This window comes from Leguminivora glycinivorella, chromosome 8, assembly GCF_023078275.1.
Source record: "Leguminivora glycinivorella isolate SPB_JAAS2020 chromosome 8, LegGlyc_1.1, whole genome shotgun sequence".
NCBI lineage: Eukaryota > Metazoa > Arthropoda > Insecta > Lepidoptera > Tortricidae > Leguminivora > Leguminivora glycinivorella.
In genome coordinates, this window is record NC_062978.1 from 10,801,648 (window position 1) to 10,817,067 (window position 15,420).

The 15,420-nt window shown below is 36.8% G+C and overlaps 1 protein-coding gene across 1 annotated transcript in view; it reads right to left on the reverse strand.

Moving 5' to 3' along the window:
- LOC125228868 (nose resistant to fluoxetine protein 6-like) overlaps positions 1 to 15,420 on the reverse strand; it is a 53,678-nt gene that overhangs the window by 23,761 nt on the left and 14,497 nt on the right. Inside the window, exons 2-4 of the mRNA XM_048133562.1 lie at positions 5,470 to 5,678; positions 2,769 to 2,962; positions 1,335 to 1,596 (exon numbers count right to left, since the gene is read on the reverse strand). Of these exons, the coding sequence (XP_047989519.1) occupies positions 1,335 to 1,596; positions 2,769 to 2,962; positions 5,470 to 5,678 (665 nt within the window). The remainder of the gene's footprint in view (positions 1 to 1,334; positions 1,597 to 2,768; positions 2,963 to 5,469; positions 5,679 to 15,420) is intronic.

Here is a 15,420-nt window from a genome sequence, read left to right on the forward strand (position 1 = left end):
ACAATGAGGTTAATATAAGTAACTGGTCGAAAAATAAGCGGAATTCCCGTGTAGGTAATACACATATTTATATCGGTCCGACATCCAATATCGGATCGGATAATGTGAAAACGCATTAAGCCTATAGCGCCCTGGTACGCCCATTCCAATCTACATACTAATGGTGGCCGAGCCGGGAAAAGAACAAATCGAAAAATATTCAATAAAATAATTTGATTTGTTCCCTAGTTGTTAAATAAAGTAAGTTTAGATAATATTCTTAGTAAGTATTTAATGCGTTTCAGAACACCATTTTTTAATTGTACATTTGTATTCGCGTACACTCCATTTACTTAATCCCAGTTTCTCCCCTTTACCCCACGCCCTTCTCGTTTAATAATTAATTTATCGGTACTGATTACAATTCCAAAGAGAGTGTTAATGAATGAGTCAGTCAAGGTACTTGCGCCCTAGATAGTAAAGAAACAAGTATAACAATGAACTCTCAAATCGATTGTTAACTAGGTAGATCACGCCATTTACGATGGCGGGCGAATTTGGGAAATCTAACCTTTAAACGTATGATAATACGAACCCACGGCACGCGTCATCTCGAATGGCACTGCCTGTAGGTATTCCTACAATATCCACGCCGAAAGTAAACACATTTATCTTAATTGCTTTATAGGTTTTTAATTCAATAGGGATCGGCTTTTCAATTAAGTTTTAAAAAGATATCGATTAATTTAATTTACTGCGCCTTAATTCTAGGTAACGTTATTATTGAACTCTTTTTGAGGTAGACTCATGCCATTACGCATTTATTTCTTCCCTGAATAGTAGTAAAGTACCTACTTATTGGCTTACCAGTTACATGATTAGGTATTTATTTAATTGCCCTAGATCATTGCAATTTTGTTGAACTCGCACTTTGTGAAGTGCACAAATATGACAAAAAACTAGCCATGTACAGTCAACCAATTGGAACCCTAGGCCACTCTACAACCATGTCAAAATGACGAGCAGTAAGAGATTTCTTACAATCTGATTTATAACGTCACTATGACATAGTTCTACACTGGAGTTCCAATTGGTTGACTGTATAAGTTGCAGAAAAAATTCCCATGCAAGATGCCATTTGAGAACATTATCTTAAAGATTTGGATTTATTACAAAATCAGTTGACGATCGCTTCATTTGATGTTTTAGTTACAATAGTTACACACTGAACTTTATTATCAACTCAACACGTGTCATAGAAATCGACTCAAAAACTAAAAAGTCAATAAATGAGCGAAGAATAATACCGATTTGAAATTCAGTGCATTGCTATACAAAACACGAAATAAACTCACCGCTGAAAACTGCGTCTTGTTGACATAGGGGTTATGCGCCATCGCCATAGACTTATGAGCCATAAGAAGTGCCAACGCGTTGACCCCTCTAAACGCGTCGACCCCTTTCACCCTCGTCTCGTCCGACACTTCGAACACCTTCCTCAGATTGCGTCTCAGTGAAAACGCATTCAGGAGTTTTTCGAAGTTCGTAGCGCCCTCTGTACCGTCGTCGAGGATCGTCCCCAGACTTAGCAGTAATAAGATCGCCAGGAAAAATGTTCTGAAACAATAACTTTGATTTAAGTACATTCCGTAATAAATATCAAGTAGACTAATTTAAGCGTTACCAATAAATCTTACAAAATAATTTTCAATGTAAATTTAACTAGGATTAATTAGGATTATTGAGATAATATTTCACAGCTAAATAGAGTATTAGGCTTGCAGCAATGGTTATGACTGTATTTCGTGTTAATTTCGAAAATTATGGTCACGCAGGTAAGCACGGTCGCAAAATAAACAATATAACGTCGAGCCGTCCTTTTCGCACTATTTGTAAGTGCGATAGGGACTAGCTTTTGCCTGCGACTTCGCTCGCGTTAGAAAGAGACAAAAAGCAGCCATTCAACTATCTCCACTTAAAAAAACACGTCATTCGACACTCCGTTTTGCCGTGAAAGACGGACAAACAAACAAACACACACACTTTCTCATTTATAATATTACCTATAGTACGGATAAACAAGTTTTCTACCATGTTAAATACCTATCTAATTTCAACTTCTTACCTATTTTTAGGTAAGTGTAAAGTTTAAACTTGATACTTTTGGCGTTAAACTTATCTAAGTTAAAACTACCCCCTAAACCAAAAAATATTAAGGACTTTTTTCTTGCCTTCTTACTGCGGAATAAGGCACATAATCTAAATTATCTTTCGACGACTACAGTACCTTATAATGCGGTGTAATGTAATGTTGTAGACGTCTTGATCGTATTCTTTATGTGCATGTTTTAGTTCTTTATAAGGGGATCTAACGCTGTTATGGGAGTTCTATTGTTTTAACAGGCATAGAATACTTTGATGAATCTACAGTTGCTAAATTAGATACTCAATAGGTCTAGAACATACCAGACATACTGTTTTACAAGTTGACAATAGTACAGATCATATAAGTAATACCAGCGTAAAATGCGGTTATTATTTTGATTACTTACATTTAAATTTTGTAATATTTCGGTGACAAACTTAAGGTAAATGTTCATATCCACACCCCAGCTGCAGTACCTCCAAAAGTTTAAAATTGTAGGCAGCAGCATGAACTGTGACATTTGCGTGATTTGTTAGGTATATCTTTTTTCAGCAGCAATGTCGCACTGCGATACCGCGGCAGTAGTGTTTCAGTGATCGAGAATCCGAACGTTACGGTTAAGTAAGTCAGTATCAGCACTTACATCGAAAGAGTCTTCCCAAATGAATAAGGTCGTTTGAAATCCTTGACAGTGCACATAGTGTTCTGAACTCTGACTGAGATGCCGAGGCCTGAGAGCCGGTGGGACAGCTCCTCCTCAAGGTCGAAGCTGCTGCAGGAGCTGGGGATACAGACGCCCCAGAGGATGCTGGAGTAACGAGGCACACGGTGACCCATCTGCAATATGAACACACTTTAGTTTGTTATCAGTGAGGTTATAGACAGATTAAAGTGGGCTGGTCACATAGCAGGATAAAATATTTCGTGGAGTACATGACTCGAGTAGAGGTGACCATGGGGAGAAGAGTGTCCTCAAAGAAGACTCCGGATGCTCTGGGACGACATCATAAAGATTGCTGGATGAAGTGGCTCCAGGTAGCTCAGAACTGTGGCGAGTGGCGTACAAGATATATTACTGTATAAACCGAGTTTTATGATCTACGACTATGTTCAAAGTCTTGGACGAAGTAGTAGTAGTAGCTCCCTGGTCTCGAAGCAGAAGAACGTACTGTTAGATGGCTTAGATACCGTTGAAGTGCAAAGTCCAAGTCAATTATTGGCGAGAAGTACCTCAGGATCGAGAAAAGTCGGCCTGTAGGTCGGAGGCCAAGTCTCATTTTGGGTCACTGAGCCAACGGAGTAGGCAAGTAAGTAAATACCTAAGTTTTATTACGTGCTTAATAGATATCTGAGCTATAGACTCAGCTGAGGCAGTGATACAGGGTTCAACTAGGCGATGGTAAACTTTAACCAAGTAAAGGAACGTGGTCTGAATTTTCTGCACGGGTTCGTAGCATGCGGTCAAGGGCCGCTCTTGCACAAGACAATTGTGATTCAAAATCCGATCGGCGACCAAATATGTTCACAAAGTAGCCAAAGGTGCTGCTCGAATATTAAATACAGCCTTGGTCTCTGTGTACGCATGATGTTTACAATGAAACGGTGATTTAATTCAGCATGCGTAGACTACGGCTAACGTTGACGAAGAAAAATGTGTCCACAAAAGTCTAGATTGTATGCATAGTGTAACTTTGTAGGCAACTAATAAAGTGGAGATATACTACCCATGATAAACCTCAGCGTTAATATATAGTGAATTCTATCAAAGGAAATGTTTATTTCCTCGGATAGAATTCATTTTCCCTTTGAGGAGACCGCGTAGGGTGCCTAGCCAACGTCACGATCGCTTATGCTTCTTAGCGAACGTTACGCATTTGTCACTGTTCCGCTATAAAGAAGAGAGATAAAAGGAAAAACAAAGTGTGTAGAAACATTGTCTAGGCACCTAGGGCAGCATGCAGCAACACAGTCAAGCAAGAGGGCAAATAACTACCTGACCGAATTAAGAACCAACTCCTTTCGAATGTTGGAATGTTTTGAATCAATACATTAAAAAAAACCGCATCAAAATCAGTTGCGTATTTCACTCAAACCAGAGTTTCCAGGTTTCAAGTAGGTGTAATATCCCTCATTATAATTGTATTAATAGCATATCAGCGTTGTATAAATATTGGTATAATTTGTATAATTGTTTCGCAAATTTAATTGCGTTATGATAGGCAACGCGATTTTAAATAATCAAGTCCGAAATAAATAAATTTTATTTATTTTTGCTGTCGACCACTTCGAGGTAAGTACTTGAGGGTCAAAAACTCATCATCCTCCTTGCGTTATTCCGGCATTTGCCACGGCTTATGAGAGCCTGGGGTCCGCTTTGACAACTAATCCCAAGATTTGGCGTAGGCTGTAGTCTTTACGAAAGCGACTTTTGTGATTTTTTTCACATTTTTTGAACATATGGTTCAAAAGTTAGGGGGGACGCATTGGAATTTTTTCCTTCAGGAGCGATTATTTCCGAAAATACTAATATTATCAAAAAACGATCTTTGTAAACCCTTATTCATTTTTAAAGACCTATCCAACAATATATCACACGTTGGGGTTGGAATAAAAAAAAAATCAGCCCCCACTTTACGTGTAGGGGGGGGGGGGTACCCTAATAAAACATCCATTTTTTATTTTTGCACTTTGTTCCATATTGGTACTAAAAACTCATTGGTACGACGGACCGGGGGTTCGACGGACTTGAAGGTCGAAAATAACTAGTGACTACGGAAAAAAAAGACTAATGTAGAAAATTGCATGCGCCATGCCAGCAATCTGATGACTTAATAATTTAAGAATATTTTTATTGCAATGACGCATGCTTAATAGCGAATAAATCAAAATTTTATGGTGTTGTGATCTCACATAAAACGTGTGTGGCATAGCAATAGATATACAACACTACATGAAATGACTATGTGTATGGTCTGTACGAATGTTTTATGTTATGTTTGCTTGCATTTTCCGTGACTCTCTCGTTATTTGAATAAGTACCTATCATATTAAAATCTCGCTAACTACTCCAACTATGAGTTGTCTTAGCCGTGAGATCATGACTGCCGAGGAAATCCGCGAAATATAAAATTTCCTTATCTGCTTCTCTTTCGATCAAGAAGAAGACAACCCCGGGCCGGGGTGAGGTAACCGTCACGGCGGATTTTCCCTGAGCTGAGCGAGCGCTTTCCATTAAGTTCGCCTTTTGTACATTTTTTTACTGTGCAATAAAGTTTAAATAAATAAATAAGATGGAAGCTCCGGGCACCGACTCGGCCATCTTTGATTTCTTTCTAGGTACTTACATCAGAAATATTGCTCCTGAGATAATGTCCGCTGTGTATCATCTTGTCGAGGTGCAAATATCCTGGTCGCGCCAAACTGACTTCCAACGAGGCAAGGCAGTACTTCCCCCGGACTGGCCCGTCGATGGCGAGGCATTCGTCGAAGTCGCCATATTGGTTCACGTTCCCACTCAAAATCCCAGAAGGAGGTTTTGCTGTGGCGTCGAACACTGGAACAAACATTTTAATTTATATTCCTTGGGAAGAACGCGAACTGTACCCTACAGTCACCAAAAATGGTACTAGCACAGATGTGCTGACTTTGCGAGCAAAGCGTGCAGTGTAGCGTTCCACCAAGGTACAGTCAACCAATTGGAACCCTAGGCCACTGTAGAACTATGTCACAGTGACGTTATAAATCAGATTGTAGAGAAATTTCTTACTGCTTGTCATTTTGACATGGTTGTAGCGTGGCCCAGTGTTCCAATTGGTTGACTGTACATCAAACAAGAATGTGTGAATTGCCTTATCCTTACTTATGAAATCTTTTGGAACAAACTATTTTTAAACGACTGATTTGTGTCCTGTCATCATTTAATTTTGATTTATTTGGGCTATGTAAATAATTGCATACATGAGTGTGATAATTAAATCTTAATCACATTGTTGTAAAATGTGAGAAGGTTATTTGTCTAAGATATACGATTAGGTTAGTACCGATGGTAATTTACGTCATTACTCATTAGGAATCGTGTAACAAGATTAAAGAAAAATGAGTAAACAGTAGACAGTCACCCGTTGTTATTAAGCAAGAAATAAAACACCCGAAGAACGAGTTACAACAATAACAATGAGCTTGAAATATAAGGAAAACTCAATTAGTCTTATCAATTATCTAACAGAGAGGGGTAATTAAATTAGTATTAGATTACATAAAAAATAAAAATTGTACCTACACATTAAAGAAGATAATATTATTTTGGGCATTGGACATAGTAAATATATTTAGATTCGTGTTTCAATAGTTTAGTTTATTTATTTAATAATGATTAATTACAGTATAAATTATTCTATGTTAACTTATACGAATTTACATTATGATCGTCAATAAATTGCGTTATTTGATTGGCTGAATTTGTGTCACCAAGCAATGTATCTACTTAAAATCGTGTGCGAGCGCGCCGTCTCGTCTAAATGAGCCTTTAGGTAGACGATTTACGTTACGAATAAAACTGGGCGTAGCAAATTGCTCTTTATACTCAAAAGCCGATCTTTAACTAAACGCCAATCTGTTAAGTAACGTGTTCACCCTTAGGTACATTATAAGTACTAAATTAATTTGTGGGTTCTAGTAATTAGTTGGGTTCAGATTCCAGGGCTTCGATTCATCAGTTGGACAATTCCTGCCCGCCTAGCCGACTGGTAATCGTTAACGCCGGACGCCGACAGAAATACAGTCTGGCTCTTTTGCGCCAATACGCAAGAGCGATAGAGATAGATAGCTACGAAACAGATATTATTGTAAGCGTTTGTGCATTTGGCTAGGCATCCTGGTTGTTAACACGTATTTGAGGACAAATACCTACTTAATCTTTCTGGTTTAGCCCATTGGTTACTAGTAGAGAATGCCTTGAGGCATTAAGTCCGCCATTTGTACCTTATTTTGTTGTGCAATAAAGATTAAATAAATAAATTCATGCGTAGACATGACACTTTGGAAAGTGAACCGACAATACATTCGAAGGAAAGCAATTATGGATGACGGTCGTGTGGTCATCCAAGTTTTTGATCTGAGGAACACTTATATACCCACCCTGTATTCGGATCTTTAGGGTGCCCTTTCCACCAGAGATGCGCTACGTGGATGTGTTTGATATCCACTAATCAGCTTAGTTGAACCGCTTTGCTTAGCACTGGTTAGAACGGGTTCGACTAATTTTTAATTTCAATATCTGGGCAACCGAGCTTCGCTCGGTTCTGTTTCGTATCCTTGACATGTGTCGCCATCTAGTTCAAAAATGAATAGTACCTACATCGAGCGAAAGAATTCTCAGCCTTAACAACACAACTACTCTACACGAGATGGCGCGCATTTCGCCACAAAAACTCAAATAGTGTATTTTCTATTCGTTTTAGCCTTGACCTGTGTCGCCATCTAGTGTTTGCAATAAATAGTACTTACATCGACCGAAAGAATTCTGTCTTAACAGTACAACTACTGCACACGAGATGGCGCGCGAAGAAAAACGCATGAAAACTCGAAAATTCGCGTTTTCCGGGACCTAAGGATAAGTTAGACCGATTTTTCACCCCCAAAAACCCCCACATAACAAATTTCTGCGAAATCGTTAGAGCGGTTTCCGAGATCGTCAGTGTAAATAAATATATATATAAATAAATAAATAAATAAATATAAAAGAATTGCTCGTTTAAAAGTATAAGAAAGATTTATTTAGGATTACCAACAGATAACACATCTTACATGCTCTTAAATCTAGTTACAATAGTCTTAACTGATGCTTATCAAATTATAGGTAACCACAACTTACATAGGTGTCTCTTACCAGTGAACTACAAACATGCAATAAACTTATTATTACCTAAGTACATAAGTTAATACCGGACTAAGCTTATTGGTGGATACCAGACGCATCCATAGCAACGTAGCGTAGCACATAACTCTGGTGGAAAGGCACCTTTTCCCCTCACTAGCTCGGAAACACGTGTTTTGTCCTTTAATACCAGCGGGTAAAAACGCATTTTATCCACTAGTGGGTAAAGTAATTTGACCTTGAATAAAGTCAAATTAACTGCTTTAAAATTGATAAAAGTAGGTGAATCTAGTAATAAAGATGATTTACCACCTGTGGAACTACTGGAAGCAGTGATAAACGCATTTTTTGCGTTGTAGTTTCCTTGCTAAATATAGTAAGGGCAAAAGTTTTGTGTTACACTCGGGTGCAAATGTATTTTACTTCTCGTGTGTTAAAAAACTCGCAAGTTCAAGATTCTATTCTCGAACCACTCGCTTCACTCGTGGTTCAACTATAGAATCCTTTCACTTGCTCGTTTCAATTCCACACTCGGTGTTAAAATACAACTTTGCCCCCTTTTATAAGAAATAACTATTAAGGCGCTATGTCGCTAGTGTGTGTCCGTCAGGATCGCGTGAACGATGTCTGAATCGTCACAAAATTTGCACCAAATAACTGTACCTAAACTGTACTAAACTGTACCTATAGCGAAAAAAACTGTACCTCAAGCAATCACGCATTAAATAGATAGCTACATGGACACGCCATTCTGACGTCAGGTTGGCGCGCATAGCCGTGTATCGCCCCAACGTGTGGGAACTATGTTCTGGATCATATATCAATAAACTGTACCTAAACTGTACCTCATAAAACTGCCAAAAATAATATTTAAATCACACGTGATATCGGTCAAAACAACGACAAAAATTTTTACTGCTCATTATGTTATTATGTATGTTTTGCCTATCAATTTGCAACAGGCGCTTGTTTTCTCGTAATACATGTTTAAAATGTTTTATGGGGACCTAGGTTTCTTTAGACATATGAACATGAAACTTCGTGTTTAGGGTAATAAATTAAAATGGAAGAAAAATAATTTCAACGTTGGGGTGTGGGCGATGGGCTGGCTACTTGTCACATCAATATCACAGTAACGTTTTCTTTCATGTCATTAATGGCTAAGAAGAATGGCACTTACCCTTGAGCAGTTTCATGTGCTCTGCCTACCACGTTTGGGAATACACGCACAAAAAGATGCATAAATTAAGAATTACAGTATTTTTCTGCACGTGCGAAGCCGCGGGCAAAAGCTTGTAATATTATACATATGTATTGCCACAGAATATTATAATTATGTATACCTACCAAGTGTATTACTTACGAGATAACAAGCACCTGGTGCAAATTGATCGGCAAACATGCAATACATGACATGTCATTCATGTTAATAAATGTGCAGTAAAAAATGTGGTGATTTGACCGATGTCACGTGTGATTTATATAATTTTATTTTGACAATGACCCAAAAAAAAAACAAATACTGCTTAACGATGTCTTCTGTGACCTTCTATGACTGATTGAACCTCCGAGTTCAAATCCTACCTGGGTTGTCCACCTGGGACGCTGCGCCGTCCTACTGGCCATCATAAATATCTTTGGGCATATAGTGTGGATGCAAACCTCCGTGAACTCGGCGTCAGCAAGAACTGGCGAGATGTCGCTCTGGACCGCGTAAACAGGCGTGCTCTTGTATTGGAGGCCAAGACTCACTTTGGATCGTCGCGCCAACAAAGTAAGTATAGGTAAGTTCAAATCCTAACATATAATCCGAGAATTAATTTTTATTAAGCAGAAACGTCTGCTAACGATTCTAAACATTTTTATATTAAAGGAAAAAATGGAAAAAATTTACGCTTCCGGCGGGACTTGAACCCGCACCATTTTTGCAATCCGTGCAATGCTCTTACCAATTGAGCTACGGAAGCCACGCCGGACTTCGCAAATCTTTCCATGCCTTTCCTTTTGTACACACGTCTTGGGGTGACGTCTAGCGCCATCTACCGACAGACTATTACATCTTGTAACGGCACTGGAGTCTCAAGTTATATTGAGAATTCACCAGTAACAATGTGCTAACCCATACTAAATTAATTTTTATTAAGCAGAAACGTCTGCTAACGATTCTAAACATTTTTATATTAAAGGAAAAAATGGAAAAAATTTACGCTTCCGGCGGGACTTGAACCCGCACCATTTTTGCAATCCGTGCAATGCTCTTATCAATTGAGCTACGGAAGCCACGCCGGACTTCGCAAATCTTTCCATGCCTTTCCTTTTGTACACACGTCTTGGGGTGACGTCTAGCGCCATCTACCGACAGACTATTACATCTTGTAACGGCACTGGAGTCTCAAGTTATATTGAGAATTCACCAGTAACAATGTGCTAACCCATACTAAATTAATTTTTATTAAGCAGAAACGTCTGCTAACGATTCTAAACATTTTTATATTAAAGGAAAAAATGGAAAAAATTTACGCTTCCGGCGGGACTTGAACCCGCACCATTTTTGCAATCCGTGCAATGCTCTTACCAATTGAGCTACGGAAGCCACGCCGGACTTCGCAAATCTTTCCATGCCTTTCCTTTTGTACACATGTCTTGGGGTGACGTCTAGCGCCATCTACCGACAGACTATTACATCTTGTAACGACCTTAATTGATTTGTTTATAATTTGGATGTTTAGATTATTGCAATACGATAAGAAATCTGAATTCAAAGGTTTATTATTTTTTGCTTTTTAGTTTCTCCGTGTTTTGTAACGCGCTTATTTTTGAAGGCGGTTTTATTTTATGTTCATGTTTGGAGAGAGTTAGCTAATTACACACAAATGTGATGTTTGATAAGAATTTAACTATTACCGCCAAATGCTTTTACTCTGCTCAAAAAATAAATAAATAAATATGTATTGTGGACACCGTACACAGATCAACTTAGCCCCAAACGCAGCAAAGCTTGTACTATGGGTGCTAAGCGACGATATACATACTTACATATGTACAGAAATAGTGATTTATAGCTGAAAAACCGTTTATAATTAGCTATTAATAATGGAGGTCACTGTCCTATTTCCCAAGGCTTCGATTTGGACACCTATTTTGAATAGAAGGCTGGGTAAGCAAAGTTGCAGCATTTGACGATACTTATTATTTTTAATGCGTAGGTAAGTGCGTTTTCACATTATCCGATCCGATATCGGATGTCGGAAGGATTTCAATAGAAAAAATCCAATATGATGCCTGTAATGTATGGGATAACGGTCCGACATCCGATATCGGATCGGATAATGTGAAAACGCACTAAGGCAGAAGTAATGAATAATTTATGTGCATTTATTACGTCATGTATTACGAGAAAACAAGCGCCTGTTGCAAATTGATAGGCAAAACATACATAATAACATAATGAGCAGTAAAATTTTTTGTCGTTGATTTGACCGATATCACGTGTGATTTAAATATTATTTTTGGCAGTTTTATGAGGTACAGTTTAGGTACAGTTTATTGATATATGATCCAGAACATAGTTCCCACACGTTCGGGCGATACACGGCTATGCGCGCCAACCTGACGTCAGAATGGCGTGTCCATGTAGCTATCTATTTAATGCGTGATTGCTTGAGGTACAGTTTTTTTCGCTATAGGTACAGTTTAGTACAGTTTAGGTACAGTTATTTGGTGCAAATTTTGTGACGATTCAGACATCGTTCACGCGATCCTGACGGACACGCTAGTGTGTATGCCACTAGGTAATTGCCTTTTTCATTAAATACTATGATGTGTACTTTCGCTGCACAACTGCACATTATTAGATATAATTGCACCATTTAAAGTAACAATTTATATTTTTCCATGGACGTCAATCTTTTTCAGTGGCGTATTTACGCCCTATCTTCATAGGTCTTTACTGACATGACAAAGTGAAAAGTGACAGTCTGTAAATCGACTCAAATGAAGATCAGATTCTGTGGCTTCTCACAGCAATTTAAAAATAAGAAGATATGCCTACATTTCTGCATAACCAGTATGTTGTCAATTAAAAAAAAAAGAACATAATGTCATTGATGCTCTATATTTCTTTAAAGGTTTTTAAAAATAACAGGCGAAAAAAGTTACTATTGATCGGAAAGTCTTAGTTCGACGGAAATTCCTTACAAATCGAGCTAAATAGGTTTTCCATTAACACAAATAGTTTATGTCATTTATGAATTGCGATTAATACTCATACAAAGATACAAAATTAATGAAATGAAATGAAATGACACACTGACTCGGTGCGTTTTCATATACAGATATTTTATTTAGGGATTCTTACTAAATTTATAAATAGTTAATTACTTATAATAAGTACCATACAATTATAAAATTAAAAAACAATTATTACTACATATATATAAAAAAAGGTAGGATACCTAAAGGAACCCGTTCTGTGCCATGCCGGGTCCAAAGGTCCCCATCACGCTAGCAGCGTTACCCCGCTGTATGGCGATGGAGACCTGTTGGACAAGCCATGACTCAGAAATTATCTTTTGTTTTCTCCCTGAGGTGCTTTCCGATCTCTCGGAAGAGTTCACGCGCATATTATGGGATCTGATATCGGATGTAGGACCGTAATCTTATAAATAATTATAGTTATTAAAGACATCATCTTAGATTTTTGACTTTTGCTTTTGACATCATCCTACATCCGATATGGGATGGTATCGGATGGGATGTCTATGTCTTTGTCTATGTAACGTAGACAATGTCTATGCAGCCTAGATAACAATTAAATGGTTTATTCTGTGAATTACTCGTTTAAATATAGCCGTATTCATTGTACGGCAAACAACTTTACAAGGCAATTTGATAGAAATATAAGTATTAGGTACATGTAAAGTCAGCATCAGTAGTAGCAAAAGAAACAATGCGCTTATAGTATTTGACATCATGAATAACTTTTCTAAATAAATCTGTACAGTTTCTCGGTGAGAAATGTCTTGTCACTTTAAAAACTTGTCACCGAAGTGAAAATGTCGCTCCGTAAAAATCAACATAGGTACAATTTTATTGTCTTACAATTAATTTTCTGCAGTAGCGCAATGGCGGCATCCGACAGCGGAGCAGCCAGGACGCTATCGCAGTCCCCAACGTCAAACATAAACATAGTATAATTTGAAAATGTCATAGTTGAAGTAGGTATGCAGGCCGGCATCTCTTTTTGTTTAGCGGTTACAGAATGATTATTACTTCTGGAGCGATGTTTGATCCGCTACTTTTGATGCAGACTGAGACGTTTGTCTCTATGAAAATGACAATAAGGTGTTATATACGTCTTTGGAATATTGTTCTGTTAAAAATATTTGGATGCTGATAAGCAACAATGTGTCAACCCACACGCCAACCATTTTGAGAAAATGGCGTCTAAAGATTTTTTCTCATTTTTTTGTGTTTCTCTTAAAAAAAAATGTTTTTATATAGATTGTTTTGTTTTTCAGCTATAATACGTTCAGTAGTAGTGATTATTGTAGCTTAATTTCAAAACAAACTTCAATTTGACGAAATAATGCCCTTTTCTTTTATTGCGAATTGTTCGACGACGTCAAACTTTTTCAAGACTGTGTTATGATACTTAACCCACTTTTGCTAATTGTTTAAAAATATCTATGAGTCTTAAATAAACATGTTAAAGCACATAAATTGTTGTTGTAAAATACTCTACCTGTGCATATTTTTAACTTTATAAGTGTTAAGTAACATATCAGTCATGGTCACTTATGTTATTAGGTATGTAGGAATCAATACATTATTTATTAATCAAACCTTTTAATGATTTTTCTACTCCCGAACTGTTATTCGTCATTTACAGGATTGTGCGTATCGAAAAAACTGAAAACGCATTGTTTGGTTCTGTAATCATGGCAACGCATTGCATTAACGATACTCGTGTGTGCGCGGGAAGGCTTTGGGCAGCTGAGCTGACAGTGCAAACCTTTGCAATACAGGAAACAGTGTGAATTTCGCGAGAATTATTAAAAAAAACTATTAAAAACTAAATGCATGGTCGTTGTAAAAGTATTGTATGCAATGGTGTTTAACTGACTCCAAAATACTCGTGGAAAGTACGCCACTGATATTTCTTGACCTCCTTTAAACGCCTGTTGAATAAAATACTATAAATTAACTATTAGAGTAATGATCATTTCTAGACACATATTTAAATTATCTGTGCTTTTTCAACAAAAAATCGTTACAAAAACCAAATAATCATCTTTAAAAAAAATAAACTACTTATCTAAAATATACAACAAAATATTTTTTTACGCTAAGAAATAGACTAAGTCATTTAAATTATGAATAACTCATGACTTGTACAAGAACAAAACATAAAATATCTTTAACAAAATAATAAACTACCATTCAGTAAGTATTCAAAAATCAAACAATATTTTTATGCATACATTAACACGTCTTAATGTAATTAGTAATTATAAAAAAATAGTAGCTTATATTAGATTTTTATATAAAAACATACTTGTAAAAAATGTTTGCAAATTATAATAACGAATATGTATATTCATGACTTAAAATGTTCAATTTCGTACTGAATTTACCATTCATGTGCAAAAATATACTAATGGACTAAGTCATAACTTATTCAAACATAAATTAATATGAACAGTTATATTTTACAATATAGTGTCATGGTACTTACACCAAAAACGAACAATTTATGACCCGAATATAATTTAACAATAATGACTTATGTTTTATAACACGGGTCGTAGCATAAAACAACGAATAAAATATCATTTTGCAATAATCATTCAAGTCTCATAGTGGGTAACTATGTCATTTTTTGCGTTTTGCAAGAATGAGTCAAGTGTAAAAAAATCGTTGAGTCAACCCTCTTAACACATTATTGTAATTTAAATATGTCTTCTGCCAATTACTATAATAAGTTAAGGTTCTTGACACATTAATGCAAAACAGGCAACACACGATAAAGGATTTGTGTTAACCTATTTTTTTACTTTTGGGATAGTGAAAATTTTCAAAATGAAAAGGTCATTTTTGCAAATAGAAGTTTAAAAATCCAGCTATAACATGGCATTAAAATCTCATTTTTTTAGTTTTTGTGGGTTGACACATTATTGCTTATCAGCATCCATTTGTGAACTCGACAGTACCAAGATAAAGATTTGATTATAAGCTACATTATTGTTTAAGATTACATTTGCTCGCGTTTTCAGGGACGTAACCCATGCATGCGCTCTCATTTTCTCCTTCTAAGCATTTAAAATTGTTACATTTTATTGATGTAATCAAAATGTTGCAGATATACCCAACCCAGGTATAAAATTGCCTACCTACCTATAGATTACACAGAGGAATAGAT